The sequence below is a fragment of the Amphibalanus amphitrite genome, unplaced genomic scaffold (genome assembly GCF_019059575.1).
Source record: "Amphibalanus amphitrite isolate SeventyFive unplaced genomic scaffold, NRLGWU_Aamphi_draft 000705F_arrow, whole genome shotgun sequence".
NCBI classification, from domain to species: Eukaryota; Metazoa; Arthropoda; class Thecostraca; order Balanomorpha; family Balanidae; genus Amphibalanus; species Amphibalanus amphitrite.
The window spans coordinates 258,664-277,087 of NW_024882199.1; the positions used below are offsets into that span (position 1 = coordinate 258,664).

The following is an 18,424-nucleotide window of genomic DNA, read 5'->3' on the forward strand; positions in this document are numbered from 1 at the left end:
CTAACAGACGCTTAGACACCGACCCCGCTGTCGGCTGTGCTATTTCAAGCGGGGTTGATTGACGACCAGTTGTAGCCAGCTATACGACTAGACAAACGACTAGATTCTGAACCGGGGTCGGACCAGTTGGACATGGTAAATTCACGCGGGGTCGATAGTTTCTAGCCGTCGTCGTTGTGAGCTACCGATACAATAGCGACACCTATTGCATCTGTTCGACGATCGTAGCGCCCCCTACCCTTTCCGGGTTCTTCGTCTGTTACGCTACCCGCTGACCGAGTGATGCCGTGACATTTTAATTAACAAACTGGAAATTTCGAAGCGCGAGTCTGATAAGCAATTTAGTACATATGACTGCTCGTAAAAAATAATATAGAAATGAAACCTAAGGAAACGCGCATCGTAGTTGCATGCAGCCTGCATACATGAATCGTAAAAAGGTCGGGGTCATTTTTCGCTCTCATTTTTTGGTCGGGGACGCAATTTGCTTTTTTACCAGCCCTGCGTTCCCCATTGATACATTGAGGTAGTTTGAACAGCTATTTTTTTGTTCGTTTGGAAATGCCTTGTTTTGATATGCAAGATGACATGATTCGGTGTAAAATGTCACGGTCCCTGCAATACACAGTATCACTTCGCTGTAAGTCTGACATAACGCTGCAGGTGTGTCAGATTCTTCTCAATGCCAGATCGTTTTTCCTAATGCGAGCGGCCAGGAGGCGGGTGTATGAACCCCTGGCGATTGACTTATATGGCATCTAGAAACACGATATTTAAAGGGTAGGTACTAGATGGACCAATAAAAATGTCCCTCTTGTAAAACATTGGTAAACCTAGGTGTTAGCGAGCAAATGCGTTGGTATTTTTAGGTATTTTCGCAAAGACGGCCGGCGCTCGGAGCGCGGCGGTCGGTCCCCCGCGCCGCGCCGGGCACATATGTGTCATCTGGCCCCTGTCCTGGTTCTCAGGCCCACGTGTTGTGCTACCACGAGGGCTGAGACGGGACGGGGGCCCGACAGTCTTCGACGGGACTCCACCGGTGCGCGACGGCCCGGTGCACGACGTGGCCGACGTGGCCTTTACGTACGACGCGGCCGACGTGGCCTTACGAGAACGATTCAGTGAACCGCATTTGTGACCCCCGTATTTTGTGCATTTTAACCGTTTCCAACCGTTTTAACCTACCTAAGGTGGTTACCACCCCACCCCCCCCCCCCATGTGCGGGCGAGGGTTAATCAATCTCCCCCTCACCAACCCCTGACCGGGCGAGGGATGAGATGTAGGTCCGAACCCTCCATTTTGTTGAGATATCCACTGAGATCATAGACCCGCCTCTTCCATCCCTGCACATGTCTGCTCGTCACTATGTTTTGTTTTGCCGAGTTGCATGAGTTGTCCCGGGGACTGGGGAAGGGAAGGGGAGGGGTGGGGGGGGGACTGCACATCGACCGGCGGCCCGTGTTGTCCCTGTAACCCTGGTGACCCCCACTGACGTCATCAGGCCAGGACACCGCGCCGCCGACTCACTGAACACGATCGATTCTGCCGACACACAGACTCGGGGTGTTGATGTTCGGCGCAGTTCCAGACCGGGACAAAGGCCGACGGAGGAGCCGGAGCCGCACGAGCTGCACTGCGTCCACCGGCCGGGTCAGTCGACAGAGCGGGTGGTCCAACAGTGTGTGGACGGTACTGAGCTCTGTCCACCGGAGCCGACCACGGCGGAGGCGGCGAATATCAGGTGAGCAGGACCGACCTGTGTGTGTGTGTGTGGGGGGGGGGTCTGTGTGTCCCTGTGTCTGTTGTTGAGTGTGTTTTGTGCGTCTGTGTCTATTGTCAGACTATATGTGTTTGTGTAACGGTGTGTATGTGATTCTGTGAGTCTTTGTGTGTTTTCTCTGTGTGCTAGGTACCCGTCTGAGTGTTTGGATGTCTGTGCTTAGATGAAGTAACGGGGAAGAGGGCATAGGTGGCGGAACGGGGAGGGGAGGGGAGCACCGGGGAACCGTGTCCCCTTGATTTCGGCATTTTAACATAAGCCCTATGGGCGTTGCATGGAAAGAATGGGACCAAAAGTCGGCAATGCCCCCCCCCCCCCCACCTTAATTAAAGGTGTCCCGCGCTACTGGGGGAGGGGGCAAATGTCCCGCAGTGGCTGCCAGTTGCCCCTGCAGTGATGAGATTTTGCCCATCCTGTTGGAATGAATACCTATAATGCGCATCAAATAAATATTATCCAAGCTGTCAAACCCGATGTGAAAGTCAATCAATCCTCTTTCCTTTTCATATTTTGTCGCCCGTGTTTACACTGCTCTTAATCTAATATCGTAGAGAACATCCAGCGGCGTATCCACAATCCTGAGGTTACCTTTACTTTAGAGGACCCAGTGGAAGCTTTTTAACCCGCGTCCTGGTTGGGGGTTTTTTTTTGCCCCCCCCCCCCCGTTCCAGTCGTTTCGCATTATCTCCCAAATTAATGCTCCGATCGCCGCGAAAATTTTAGAACTCTCTTGTAAATCGGTTTTACACCTCGTTACCTTTTCTTCCACAGTCTATGATAGGTGGGCCGCAAATGACGTCAGAATGACGTCACGTTCAGGCATTTCCGACCCAAAAGAGGTTTGATGGGAGGAGCTGCCAAGCCCAAAGTTTTAAAGATAAAGGAAAATATTGAAAAACAAAAAGATATAAAACGAGCAGCGCTACAAAACTGCTATCTTGTTTGTTACATATTTGCTTTGATTTTGAACCCCAATTAACCCGCGCCCCGTTGGGCTCTGCCGAGCAACGCACCCCGTTGGGGGGGGGGGGCAATTTGCCCCCCCCCAAAGATCTCGAGAACCACGCAACCTAGCGACAAGCGGCAAACGGTGTTGGATAGCCCTATCAGGGAACTACCTTATGACCCAATTTTGTTGACCTAGGTCAAACTGATGATGTCACAGGTCAGGTTAAAGGTCGAATTTTCAGGGTTTGGTGTTTGTATATTTGTTCATGAACAGTTCGTGAACAATGTTTGTTTGCTTGTTTATTTGATAGTTTACGAATTTTGGCATTCAAGGTCACATGTTCACTTACGATTTTCTGTTCACGAACAGTTCGTGAACGTTCATGAACGTTCATGAACAAGTCATCATTTCTGCTATATTTCGAGTAACTGTTAGCATACGGTGCAGACATGACTGCAGGCAGGTTTTACATGTGAAATATGCACAAGCCACAAGTCATATCTCAAGCACACTAAGGTTGTTTGGTGCAGTAGGAGCTTTCCGCTAATAACTTCCGATCAAATTGAGCTAGCGAGTCGGTTGAGCCATCAACTGACTCAGAAAGAACCTCACGGCTCACGGCGGCGGCCGGTCCCTGGACGCTGCTCGGGACGGCAGGCAATCGCCAAAACAGCGTCGCCCGTCACGTTTTCCCGACGGTTAGACAGCTCGACCGGCTTGGTGCCGGTCGGTAACCGAGCGAACGTCCCGGAAGGAAAGCGTCCCTGGACAGAAAGCGAAAGGACAGAAAGCGAAAGGACAGAAAGGAAAGGACAGAAAGCGAAAGGAAAGGACAGAAAGGAAGAAAGGACAGAAAGAAAGGAAGGAAGGAAAGAAGCGGCAAACGGTGTTGGATAGCCCTATCAGGGAACTACCTTATGACCCAATTTTGTTGACCTAGGTCAAACTGATGATGTCACAGGTCAGGTTAAAGGTCGAATTTTCAGGGTTTGGTGTTTGTATATTTGTTCATGAACAGTTCGTGAACAATGTTTGTTTGCTTGTTTATTTGATAGTTTACGAATTTTGGCATTCAAGGTCACATGTTCACTTACGATTCTCTGTTCACGAACAGTTCGTGAACGTTCATGAACGTTCATGAACAAGTCATCATTTGAAAAGAAAAGAAAGAAGGAAGAAAAAGAAAGAAGAAGAAAAAGAAAAGGAAAACTTCCGATCAAAGCTAATAACTTCCGATCAAATTGAGCTAGCGAGTCGGTTGAGCCATCAACTGACTCAGAAAGAACCTCACGGCTCACGGCGGCGGCCGGTCCCTGGACGCTGCTCGGGACGGCAGGCAATCGCCGTCCCGAACCGAGCGAACGTTCGGCCGAGCGAACGTCCCGAACGTCCCGAACCGAGCGAACGTCCGTGCCTGCTCGGGACGGCAGGCAACCTGCTCCCGAACGTCCCGAACCGAGCGAACGTCCGTGCCTGCTCGGGACGGCAGGCAATCGCCGTCCCGAACCGAGCGAACGCACTATGGTTGGAAACGGCCTCACGGATGGCCGGGGGTAAACGCGAAAAAATGTTTTGCCCATAACTTGTTAATGCGTAGACCGACTGCGATGAAACTTTGCATAGGTATACCAGTGTCTTTCGTGCATCATACAGTAACTCAGAAATGACGAGGTCACGTCACGTCACGCGTGTGTGACGTCATCATTGCAAGTATGTTATAAGTCGCCCATGTCTTTCGTTATGTTATCGATATCGCGAGGCATTTTGAACATGTTTTGAATACTGCTATCACTGAATGGATATTGTTGTTATGCTTTAGGGCGAGAAATATCAACGTAGTGACGCACAGTGTCTTACTATTGGTCATAAAGGGTCAAAAATTTGGAGAAAGAGTATTTATGATTTTTTTTAGATTGGGCAAAAAAGTAAGAAATAAAATGACGATCAAAGGACAAAACATGCGTCAGATTAACCCGGCAGTTGCTGGGGTATTTCCCCATCCGCCGTTTGCCGGGGGGGGGGGGGGCGTTCAACGCCCCCAGCCGATAACTCGCGAACAAATAGGCGCAGCGAAACGCACGAGGCGCGGCAAAAGAAAGAAGAACGCGACGAGACGATTCACATGAATACTTTAAAGTTGAATTTCGAGGTCACAGGTCGGGTCAAGGTCAGGTCAAACACTTGAAATCGGGCTTTCAGTAGCATGGACTTTAGAACCTCGCAATCGGTGCCTCGCGTTTCGCGTTTCGATTATATCGTCATCAGTTGGTCCTAAATAAATTCAGTCATCAGTTGGTCCTAAACAATCTGTCACAACTGTCACAACTGTCACAACCCTTCATATAAGTGCTAAAGAGTGTCAGATCAATGTAGGGGTCAGTCAAACATAGGCCACTGGCCAGGGTCAAAGTCAGGTCAATCAGGTAAGCACATAACCCCGAAAATTAAAACTGGTACCTATTCGCAGCCCATGCATGACACATGTTTTATGGGTTCTTTTGGGCGTAGAACACGATGGTGACATTCATTTTATCATACGAGTACGTGGCTGGTTGAAAAAAGATCAATTTCAGAAATGCATGCATCATGGTCGTGAAGTAGTCACGAGAAATTGCCAACATTCAGTTCATGATTTTGGAAAATGTAGAACGATGATCAAAAACCATAGATAGCCATTTGATTTGCCATGGTATTGGCAGTGTAATGGCGTTTACAGCATGTCTGTATGTCTGCTCTGTCGGTGGATATCCATATCCATACTCCAGGATATCCATGCACGTTTGCACGATATCCATACTCCAGGTGCAGGGGCGAGCAGTTACTTCTTACGAGGGGTGCGGAGTCGAGGTCAGAGTCGGAGTCAGAGTCGGAGTCGGAGTCAGAGTCGCCCAGAGTCGTGGCAACGAGCCAGGAGTCGGAGTCGGAGTCGGGGTCGGTCAGGAGCCCGCAGTGGAAGTCGGAGTCGGTCCGAATCGGAACAGCTCCATCACGACTCCGAAACACTGGCAGGGGTCCGGAGTCGGAAACAGAGTCGGCCGGAGTCATGGCAACGAGTCAGGAGTCGGAGTCGTAGTCGGAGTCGGATTTGGCGCCACCACGACTCCGCAACCCTGCTTCTTACCATCATTTATAAGGATAAGCGATTGCAAGACTGACGAGCCGACCTGGTGCTAACGAAGCGACGGGTAGGTACGCCTCGGGAGATGAAGCTTCACGGACGATTTTGCGCAGAAGTGCGCAGTCTGCTTTTACGTTCCCCTTACGCAGAATTGAACAGAGATTTATTCTGCCAAAAAGCTCAATGGAGGTCGATGGAGAACTTTTTGTATGTCCAATGAAACATAAACGTAATTTTGCAAATATTGCTGTGGTGACACTGCAAACAGAATGCAATGCCGTTCCTGATTTTGAACACGCACGGGAAAAAGAGTCACTCCACTCGTTAGCCAACATAACAAGGATTATTTTGATATATTATAATCTAGTTTTACAACGTCATGGAGGTACTCCACATGCTATCACCAGCGCGGTTGTTTAAACCTTTGACGGCGCACCAAAAAAGCCACTATTAGAAACTCCCGATTCCACGTACGATAATGGAGACTAAATGCGCAACTAAATAATTTTTTCTGCCCAATTCAAAACATTTCATCAATTTCCAACAGAATGACACCCCAATTATACATATATTCCGAAATTGCCCACGGCCATCCGTGAGGCCGTTTCCAACCATAGTGGAACGTCCCGGAAGGAAAGCGTCCCTGGACAGAAAGCGAAAGGACAGAAAGCGAAAGGACAGAAAGGAAAGGACAGAAAGCGAAAGGAAAGGACAGAAAGGAAGAAAGGACAGAAAGAAAGGAAGGAAGGAAAGAAGCGGCAAACGGTGTTGGATAGCCCTATCAGGGAACTACCTTATGGGGGGGCATTTTGGCCCCACTGTGGTTTTTCTTAAATAGCGAGAAAACGGTGGCGTGCAGCGCCGCCAAATTTTGCATACCTTACCGGACATCAATTTAACACCTTCACACAAAATTTCAAGTCACAGATCACCTCAGGTCAGGAGTTATTGAGGTCAAACTGAGGTCATGTTCGAGTAAAAATGAGCAAAAAATATGACATCTTGAAACGCTCACCAATTCTACAGTTAACAAACAATTTTAAAGTTCTTTATGTGGTTGTGTAGAGAAAAGACGGCGCTACAAAACTGCTATCTCGGATTTTCGAAATTTTGGGATTTTGACCCCAAAAATAAAAAAAAAATGTTTAAAAAAAAAACTCAAAAAAATTTCAAAAAAATCGAATTTTGAAAAAACCGGAATAAATGTGATATTCCCTGCGCTCTTCGATATACATACCAAATTTTATATCAATACCTCTTTTTTGGCCAAGTTATAGCGGAAAAACTGTTAACCCTCGCCGGCCGAGGGGGGGGGGCGGGTGCCGCCCCCCCATAGGGTTTTTTTCGCGATAGCTCCGAACACGCTGGCGATAGAGAGCTGAAACTTGGCATACCTGACCTTTGATCCAAGCCGGATCTTTTGACCGCCAACCGCATTTTTGGGTCAGGTCAGGTCACTGACCTATGACGTCATAAGTGAACCTCTGCACGGTCTTCAGATGTCGCAACTTCGCAACGCCCTCACTGCCAGAGGAGATGTCACAGGGAAATGAAACTTGCAGGATCTAGTATCCATTATGAGTCCCACAACTTGTATATCTCGGATTTTTCCTAAAGGTCATATGAGGTCAGGTCATTTTCGTGACCTCACCATTATAAGTCAATGGGGAAAAATTCAAACTGCTATTCTGGCGCCGGGAACGATCTCCAACTATCTCAAGCACACAGAATCGTGATTTGATGCACTCCTTGCAAGGTTAGATGCGTCACTTTTGCAATGTTGACATTGCGTGACGTCATTTATGACGTCATCAAGGTCAAATTAGTTTTTCGTCAATAACTCTTGATCAAATTGAGCTAGCGAGTCGGCAAAGGCACCAATGGACTCAGGAAGGCCTGCCGAATCGAATGATATGCGACATGACCTCTTTCGACCAACTTCGTGACCTGGGGGTGCTGACCTGACCTTGACCTGAGGTCAACACCCCAAGTTGACCTGACCCGGACAAAAGGTATATCATTCGACGCGCCTGAGCGAGGCGAACACAATGCTGCCAAAATCAGCGCTCTGCGGCCGTTTTTTGCGAAGTTATTCACCAAAAACTGAACCGTACCCTGGGGCACTTGACCTGACCTCAGAGGTCACCGGTTGACCTAGGACCTTAAAATCGGGTACCAATCTCTGCGTCTCGTAACGGCGCACACGCTCGTTTTTTCCGCGACGCGCTAGCTCCACCAGTGGCGAAACGGCGAGGGGGGGGTCGTACGCGCCCCCCCCCCCTCGGCCGGCGCGTATGTAGAAAACCAATAGGTCCGGCGAGGGTTAACCTTCCAGGCGGTGGGGGGGGGCAATTTTTTGCCCCCCCCCTTTAGTTTTTTCGATATATCTCAAGAACCGCTGCGCCGATCGTCAGCAAACCTTCAGTACCCTCCCGGGAGCAGCTAGCGCACATGGTGACCAAAAATTTTTCCAATGGCTATGATAGGTTGGCTGCTAATGACGTCAGAGTGACGTCATTTTTGCCATTTTCGACCCAAAGAAAGGTTTCGCGGGAAGAGCTGTCAGGCCTACAGCTTTAGAGATACATAAAAATGTTTCAGACATAAAAGGTGTGAAATCAAAAGGGCTACAAAACTGCTATTTCGGTTTTTCGATTTTTTTTGGATTTTGACCTCCAAAAATCAGAAAATAGATTTTTCGAATATAATAGCCGAAAAATCCAAAAAGTTTTTTGAATTTCGAAAAAAACGGAATATATGTGATAGTCCCTACCGCCTTCTATCTACATACCAAGTTTGAGATCGTTACCTCTTTTTTGGCCAAGTTATAGCGAAAAAACTGTTCAAAATTGATGACGTCAAATTTTCAAACTCAATTTTTAGCAATTCTAGACCTCGTAGCGCAAAACAAAGACCACCATTAGACTCCCCGCGACGAGCTGCATCGATTCGATACCCATTTTATGCAAAAATATCAACTTTGAAATTTGACCTTTTTTGACCTGACCTTGACCTGACCTCCACCAGAAAGTGACCTTAACCGTACCTGATGGTCTTATAAGCAACACCATTGAGTTGGAAATGAAAAACTGGCCATAAAACATGCATCGCATAACCTTAGTAAAGTTGGGCTCATGTGGTGACCCAGGGTGACCTTTGGTGACCTGACCTGTGACCTGACCTGGTATGACCGGTGACCTCTAATAGCAACATATGTACTAGACAACTGACGCCTCATCGCTGATTTTCGACAAAATGCGTTTTACTCGGTGTTATAGCGCTTTACCTAGAAGCCCCGTGAACGGTGAAACATTTTGTCTTTGACCTGACCTGTGACGTCATCGGTGACCCCGAGGTCAATGAAATTTGGTTTCCTTCGACAAATTTGACAGGGCTATCGAACGCCGTTTGAATTTTCCGGATCCGTTCAGTAGTTTCGGAGATACGGGGGGGGGGGGGGCAAAAAAATGCCACCCCCCCCCCCCCACCGCGCGGAAGGTGGCTGGTAGGCCCACCGCCTGCCGGGTTAAAAATTGATGACGTCAAATTTTTGAACTCAATTTTTAGCAATTCTAGACCTCGTAGCGCAAAACGGAGAACACCATTGAGCTCCCCGTGACGAGCTGCTTCGAATCAATACCCATTTTATGCAAAAATATCAACTTTGAAATTTGACCTAATTTGACCTAACCTTGACCTGACCTTGACCAAAACGTGACCTAACCTGGCCCTAACGTCTGTCTGACCCACATAATCGCATTTGTCATGTAAAATGGACCATAAAACATGCATCACAATTCACACGACACTTTCATATTGTGACCCCCCAGTGACCTGACCTCTGTGACCTGACCTGGTATCAGTGACCTCAAGTAGCAAAATATGTGTTTGTAGAACATTTCCTCATCGATGATTTTCAATGAAATGCATTTTACACGATTTTACAACGCATTTCTTGAAATGCCCGCAAACGGTGAAAATTCGACCTTTGACCTGACCTGTGACGTCATCGGTTTGACCGAGGTCAATGAAATTGGGTCACAAGGTAGTTCCCCGTTGGGGCTATCAAACACCCTTTACCGCTTGTCGCTATGTTGCGTGGTTCTCGAGATCTGAGGGGGGTCAAAATGGCCCCCCATCAGACCGCGTTGCTCGGCAGACCCCATCTGGGCGCGGGTTAATCAATCTCCCCCTCCCCAACCCCTGACCGGGCGAGGGATGAGATGTAGGTCCAAACCCTCCATTTTGTTGAGATATCCACTGAGATCATAGACCCGCCTCTTCCATCCCTGCACATGTCTGCTCGTCACTATGTTTTGTTTTGCCGAGTTGCATGAGTTGTCCCGGGGATTGGGGAAGGGAAGGGAAGGGGAAGGGAGGGGAGGGGGGACTGCACATCGACCGGCGGCCCGTGTTGTCCCTGTAACCCTGGTGACCCCCCACTGACGTCATCAGGCCAGGACACCGCGCCGCCGACTCACTGAACACGATCGATTCTGCCGACACACCGACTCGCGGTGTTGATGTCCGGTGCAGTTCCAGCCCGGGACAAAGGCCGACGGAGGAGCCGGAGCCGCACGAGCTGCACTGCGTCCACCGGCCGTGTCAGTGGACAGAGCGGGTGGTCCAACAGTGTGTGGACGGTACTGAGCTCTGTCCACCGGAGCCGACCACGGCGGAGGCGGCGAATATCAGGTGAGCAGGACCGACCTGTGTGTGTGTGAGGGGGGGGGTCTGTGTGTCCCTGTGTCTGTTGTCTGAGTGTGTTTTGTGCGTCTGTGTCTATAGTCAGACTATATGTGTTAATGTAACGGTGTGTATGTGATGGTGTGAGTCTTTGTGTGTCTTCTCTGTGTGCTAGGTACCCGTCTGAGTGTTTGGATGTGGGTGCTTACATGCATTAACGGGAAAGAGGGCATAAGGGGCGGAACGGGGGGGGGGGGGTGCACCGGGGAACCGTGTCCCCTTGATTTCCGCATTTTAACATAAGCCCTATGGGCGTTGCATGGAAAGAATGGGACCAAAAGTCGGCAATGCCCCCCCCCCCCCCACCTTAATTGAAGGTGTCCCACGCTACTGGGGAGGGGGCAAATGTCCCGCAGTGGCTGCCAGTTGCCCCTGCAGTGACGAGATTTTGCCCACCCTGTCGGAGTGAATATAATGCGCTTCAAATAAATATTATCCAAGCTGTCAAACCCGATGTGAAAGTCAATCAATCCTAATTCCTTTTCATATTTTGTCGCCGGTGTTTACACTGTTCTTAGTCTAATATCGTAGAGAACATCCAGCGGCGTATCCACAATTTTGAGATTACCTTTACTTGAGGGGACCCAGTGGAAACTTTTTAACCCGCGCCCTGGTGGGGGGTATTTTGTGCCCCCCCCGTTCCAGTCGTTTCGCATTATGTCCCAAATTAATGCGCCGATCGCCTCGAAAATTTCAGTTACCTCTTCTAAATCAATTTTACACCTTTTAACCTTCCAGGCGGTGGGGAGGCATTTTTTTGTCCCCCCTTTAGTTTTTTCAATATATCTCGAGAACCGCTGCGCCGATCGTCACGAAACTTTCAGTACCCTCCCGGGAGCAGCTAGCGCACATGGTGACAAAAAATTTTCCAAAGGCTATGATAGGTTGGCCGCTAATGACGTCAGAGTGACGTCATTTTTGCCATTTTCGACCCCAAAAAAGGTTTCGCGGTAAGAGCTGTCAGGCCTACAGCTTTAGAGATACAGAAAAATGTTTCAGACATAAAAGGTGTAGAATCAAAAGGGCTACAAAACTGCTATTTCGGTTTTTCGATTTTTTTTTATTTTGACCCCCAAAAATCAAAAAGTAGATTTTTTTGAATACAATAGCCAAAAAATCCATTTTTTGTTTCGAAAAAGCCGGAATATATGTGATAGTCCCTACCGCCTTCTATCTACATACCAAATTTGAGATCGATACCTCTCTTTTGGCCAAGTTATAGCGAAAAAACTTCAAAATTGATGACGTCAAATTTTCAAACTCAATTTTTAGCAAATCTAGACCTCGTAGCGCAAAACAAAGACCACCATTAGACTCCCCGTGACAAGCTGCATCGAATTTTATTTTTTTTGCGGCCAACCTAAAGGTTAACCCGGCAGGCGGTAGGCCTACCAGCCACCTTCCGCGCGGTGGGGGGGGGGGCATTTTATTTATTTTTATCGAATTTTATGGCAACAACCATTTTATGCCAAAATATCAACTTTGAAATTTGACCTTTTTTGACCTGACCTTGACCTGACCTCCACCAGAAAGTGACCTAAACCGTACCTGATGGTCTTATAACCAACACCATTGAGTTGGAAATGAAAAACTGGCCATAAAACATGCATTGCATAACCCAACTTTACTGCATGAGCCCAACTTTACTAAGGGCCTTAGTAAAGTTGGGCTCATGTGGTGACCCTTGGTGACCTTTGTTGACCTGACCTGTGACCTGACCTGGTATGACCAGTGACCTCTAATAGCAACATATGTACTAGACAACTGACGCCTTATCGCTGATTTTCGACAAAATGCGGTTTACTCGGTGTTATAACGCTTTCCCTAGAAGCGAAACATTTTATCTTTGACCTGACCTGTGACGTCATCGGTGACCTCGAGGTCAATGAAATTTGGTTTCCTTCAACAAATTTGACAGGGCTATCGAACGCCGTTTGAATTTTCCGGATCCGTCCAGTAGTTTCGGAGATACGAGGGGGGGGGAAATGCCCCCCCCCCACCGCGCGGAAGGTGGCTGGTAGGCCCACCGCCTGCCGGGTTAACCTTTAGGTTGGCCGCAAATGACGTCAGAGTGACGTCATGTTCAGGCATTCCCGACCCAAAAGAGGTTTGGTGGGAAGAGCTGTCAAGCCCAAAGTTTTGAAGATAAAGTAAAATGTTGAAAAAAAAAGATATAAACCGAGCAGCGCCTCAAAACTGCTATCTTGTTTTTTTATATATTTGTTTGATTTTGAACCCCAAATTAAAAAAGTGACTTTTGAAATAATCCCCTAAAATGTAAAACAAAATAAAGAACTGATCTTTTTGTTAACCCGCGCCCCGAATGGGCGCAAGAATTGCTCGTGAAACACATATTTTGCTATTTGAGGTCACTGATACCAGGTCAGGTAACAGAGGTCAGGTCACTGAGGACCACAATATGAAAGTGTCGTGAAATCCATGTTTAAAGGATCCGGCGGCCACTGGGCCTCCGCGTCACCCGCCGGCCGCTGGGGGGGGGGGGGAGGGGCATATAGTTGTCCCCCTTTACTTCTGCGACGATATCATTACAACGCGACGAGATAGAGAAGCACATATCTTCCTGAATACCTAGCCGAGGTTGTGTCCAAATTTGGTGTCGATCTCATCTGAAATGACGTCGCAGTGACGTCATAAGTAAAATTATAGATTTGCGACTCTCAGTTTCCTCACGATATATCAGAAATATGGGACCGTATATAAAGGGCCGATTATTGGTCAGGAACTAGATGGAAGTGTATTTAGGTGTTTCAGGATGACAGCAGGTGCTCTCTAGTTCATTTACAGTTGCGTTTCATGCTCAGCGACATCAGAAACGGTCCGTATCGGAAAACAATATTTCATGACGTCATTGTGACGTCATCTTAAGTACTACAACCACCAAAATTTGCTCAAACATTGCCCAGGTAGTCATTTGAAGCTACGTTGAGTTTCACGGTCGTAGCTTATCAGGTTTCGGAGATATTCCGCAAAACGTAAAGGGGGGCAACTTTATGCCCCCCAGCGGCTCGTGGGTTAACCCGGCACCGCCTGGGCTATTTCCGTACCCTCGACAGCCTGGGGCCTGGGGGGGGGTCGGATCCGACCCCCCCCCCCCCCCCCTGTTATCTCGAGAACCAATGGTCGTATCGAGCCCCGCGAGGCGGCGTTCGAAAGGTCTCTACGAGACCATCCCAAAGCGCTCTTAAGATTTTAAGATTGAGGTCAACTTTCGGGTTAAGGTCAGGTCAAAGGTCAAATTCAGGGGTTTTGCATGATTAGGCTTACGGACAGCGGAATCGATAGCTGCTGCTCGAAACTCACCAAAAATGACCTCAAACGCCTAGTGAAGGTACCATGTGCGTATAGGGGTCATACTAAGTACGGGTCAAGGTCAGGTCAGGTCACGAAAGGTCACGGTTTTCACTTTCTGCTACATGGGCGTTCGACACATGTTTAACCCGCGCACCGACGGGGGGGGGGCGGATATCCGCCCCCCCCCCCCTGAGGTTTTTCGCGGATAGCGGGAAAACCGCGGCGCGTAGCGCCGCGAAATTTGGTATGACTATTCTCTCATCAATGTTACACATGGTGTGCAAGTTTGAACCTCCTAACTTTTAAGGTCAGGTCACCAGGTCACTTTGAATGACCCAACCTCAAGTCACTTTTTTGCAACTTTGTCACCGTGCCAGAGCTACAGTAGATGTCGGAGGCCTTTGAAAGTCGCAGGATGTTATTAGGTCATTAGTAGCTACAATTTGTATATCTCGGAATTTTGATGTCGGTGACCTAAGGTCAGGTCAATTTCGCGACCTCCCCATTATAAGTCAATGGGGGAAAAATCAACTCCCTGTTCTTACCACTAAAACGGGTCGGAATGGCCCCATATACCATACACGACTTCACATACGATCAACCTTCACTACCTTGAGGTCTGTTTTGCTGTTGGGCAGCTGTAAGGTCATGTGACGTCATCAAAGGTCACCAAAGGTTTTTTGCCAATAACTCCTTACAGGAACAAGACACAGCCGCGCGGATGGTCTCATTGTGTTCAGCTCGTCAAGACGCATCGAATGATATACATGATGACCTCGAGGTCACGTGACCTGAGGTCAACCTTTGACCTTGACCTTTCGAGGTCAACATATATATCATTCGATGCGGATTGACGAGAGGATCACGATGATGCTCTTAGTTTGTTCCTATCTTGACTACTTCGAAAGTTATTCGAGAAAAACCCTCTCCATATCTAGCGCCGCCATTTTGACTTTTTCGACCCCTGTGACGTCATCTTTGACCTGACCTGAAAATGACCTTTGTAAAAATTGTAGACCTTGTCCGTGCGTATCCGATGCCGTTTACCGCTTGTCGCTATCATGCTTCGTTCTCGAGATCTCAGGGGGGGGCGGTCATCCGCCCCCCCCCGTCGGTACTAAGTTGGCGCAGACCCCCGTCGGTGCGCGGGTTAATGGCTTATTTTTCACGCCGAATCCGATGGTAATGTTTATTAGTGACCCCAAGTCACTGTGATGGTGATAAGTGTGCATTGAAAGTATAAAAACTCGTTTATACCATACATAACTAAATGAGGGCCAAGAAAAAGTCAATTTTTCAACTTTTTATTTTTGTATATTATGATGGTAGAAAATGACCTTATGCTCATGATACAATGAAATGATATTAAAATAAGTCCAAAAATATTATGATATATTTCGACTTGCGTCGTCTTCAGAATGTACATTTTCAGAATTGTCGACGAGCAAATTCAAATCCTTTCAAAATAGCGTGCAACATTTTTGTGAGATCTCTGGCTAACAAATTACAGTCAGGTCATACCTATAATAAATTTTAGCAGCGTACAATACAATGAATACAATATCACTGAATAATAATTGGATAAATATTGTCAGTGCGACACAATACCTAAAAGTAACACAGGCATATGTTGTTTGTGCAGCACGCCAAACTCGCGAAAATGCAAAACCTATGCAGAGTGATTGACACTTGGATTGACATGATAAGATGCATTCATACACTTATAATTACACATGTTTCAGGTGCGTACAACTAATACATACACACAGCAGAGTAAACATGACACCAGTGTAGAGCTCGCTGAGGTGGTGCACGAATGGGGGGGGGGACGCTGTCAACTGCGTCTACCCTACATCAAATTAGTACAAATGGCGATGAAAGACGCACCTAACAAGTACAAGTTCTTCAGGTGAGACAAATAAAAAGAATGGATAAGCCAATAGAGACATGCTGACAAAAAAGAGGACGGTAGGCCAAGCATAGAACATCGCCTATGTGGGAGTGTAGGGAGGGGGATGGAGAAGGGGCCAGGATGAGGTTTGTGTGTTTAGGCATGGTTTTTGGTTTCTTATTTCAACAGATTCTGCTATTTTGAGATCAGCCACATCTTTACATACTCTCTCTATGCTAATTTTGAATGAGGATGACGATATACTACATGATGGGTGGTTGAGGTTGACATGGTCTCCGAGAGGGGTGTTTTTGGTCTTGTTTTTAGCATCCCGTAGATGCTCATTAAATCTTTCGCGGACTCTCCTTTTTGATTCACCTATGTACACAGCGGGTTTCTCATCACACAGGTTACATGTGATTTTATATACAACATTTTTGGTATGACAGCGGCTACGAAGGCCTGCTTCACAGGTGTGACATCTCTTTGATCCAGCAGGGCACGGAGGACTTTCGAGACCTGACCGTATCATATGCTTGGACACTGTTTTCCCGCTGACCCATGCGACCTGTGCCTTCAGACCAGACGAGCGCACCGCACCGTTCACTCGGCGCGCTAGTGTTTCGTCAATGTACGGGAGCGATATGTAGGTCGTGTCATTTTTGTTGCGTCCAGTGGTGTTGTGTTTGTGACCTTTCTGTGTGTGGTGCATGATCTTGTGCTTAGTTCTCTGTATGAGTTTGTTGGGGTATCCGTTGTGTCTGAAAAGTGTCTCTACGACCTTCATTCCTCGCTCTTTTGCCTGTCTGTCTGAACCTAGCCGTTTAGCCCGCAAAAGTTGTGAGTGGAGTACTGATCGTTTGCATTGCATTGGGTGTGCTGATGTGTAGTGAATGATGATAGGGGCAGCCATAGGTTTGATGTACAACTCTGTGCTGTAGGTGCCGTCTTCTTGTACTGTGATGATGGTGTCTAGGTAGGGTATGCTTCTATTTGGTGTCCTGTCAGTTCTTTCGATAGTGAATTTTAGCGCTGGGTGGAAGTCGTTCATAAACTGGAAATACTCGTCAAGTCTGTCTGCCCCATGGGTCCAAATGCCTAGCACATCATCGATATAACGCATGTAGGTCACTGGCTGGTACTGAGAATTTTGAGAAGTCAGGATCAGGGATTCTACAGCATTCATGAACACTATGGCTAGTGGGGGAGCAATCCTAGAGCCCATGGCTACTCCTACTGTCTGTTTGAAGAACTTTTGACCGAACCGAACATAGTTATTGTTAAGACAGTGCTGTAGGAGCGTTTCGATATCTTCAACAGAGAGTCCAAAAGTGTCAATTTTGTCCAGATGCTTTTTGATGAGGTCCAGGGTGGCTGTGACAGCTTCGCTAGTGGGGATGTTGCCGTAAAGGTTCGTCACGTCTACAGAAAATACTATGGCACCCGCTGGGAGTCCGTGGGGAAACTGTGTCCTAAGTCGGTGTAAATAATCGTCTGTGTTAGTCAGGTGCGCTGGCACAAATGCAAGGAGCTGCGTTATGATCCGTTCCAAAATGAATACAATATTCAGTGATATTGTATTCATTGTATTGTACGCTGCTAAAATTTATTATAGGTATGACCTGACTGTAATTTGTTAGCCAGAGATCTCACAAAAATGTTGCACGCTATTTTGAAAGGATTTGAATTTGCTCGTCGACAATTCTGAAAATGTACATTCTGAAGACGACGCAAGTCGAAATATATCATAATATTTTTGGACTTATTTTAATATCATTTCATTGTATCATGAGCATAAGGTCATTTTCTACCATCATAATATTCATAATTATGCTCAAACTAGCCATAGCTCACCTCCAACGAATCGAACAAGACTTTTTATTTTTGACATAAAATGCATTTTTCTAGACGAGCTTTGTCCCAGGAATCTAGTGGTGCCATTTGTTTTCACATGTGATGTTCAAAAGTGCCTCTAATTCACGAAAATGCTTATGACGTCACCATGCTCTATGCATGTTGGAGCTATTTTTTACAATTTGGGGGTCAAAAATCGAGATAGAAAGTTGAATTTTGGGACATCTAATGTTCTAATAGAGCTCTATAACATATATTCCGTTTTTTTGGAAATTCCCAAAATTTTGGATTTTATTAGCTGTTTTCCAAAAAAAATATAGTTTTTGAATTTTTAGGGGTTAAAAACACATTTTATGGAAAATCCGAGATAGCCATTTTAAAGAACTCGTTGAGCTGCGTTTATTCATGTCCTTAACCCTCGCATGTGTGCGGCGTTTTCCAACTTCTAATGTGTAGGGGGGGGGGGGTCGGTTGGACCCACCCTTGCCGTTTGGCCCCTGATCGAGCTAGAGCTTCGCGGAAAAAACGAGCGTGTTGCCCGTGACGAGAGGAAGCCGATGATACCCAATTTTAAGGTCCTAGGTCATTGGTTGACCTTCCAGGTCAGGTCAATGACCCAAAGTCGGGAAAATCGGGACCTATTAGAAAGTCGTAAAGTGTGGCTGCTAAGGGGTTTTTCGGGGTGCTGATCACGAATATCGTGTTAGTTTTGATCACAGATGATGTCTTAAAGCATTTAGACCAGGTCGGGTCAGGTCAGGTCAGGTCAACCA

At 47.2% G+C, this 18,424-nt stretch overlaps 1 protein-coding gene across 1 annotated transcript in view; it reads left to right on the forward strand.

Moving 5' to 3' along the window:
* The first annotated feature begins 1,564 nt into the window (after positions 1–1,564).
* LOC122364889 overlaps positions 1,565–18,424 on the forward strand; it is a 40,830-nt gene continuing 23,970 nt past the window's right edge. Inside the window, exons 1-2 of the mRNA XM_043335692.1 lie at positions 1,565–1,742; positions 10,304–10,543. Coding sequence (XP_043191627.1) covers positions 10,372–10,543 — 172 coding nt within the window. The 5' untranslated portion in view covers positions 1,565–1,742; positions 10,304–10,371. The remainder of the gene's footprint in view (positions 1,743–10,303; positions 10,544–18,424) is intronic.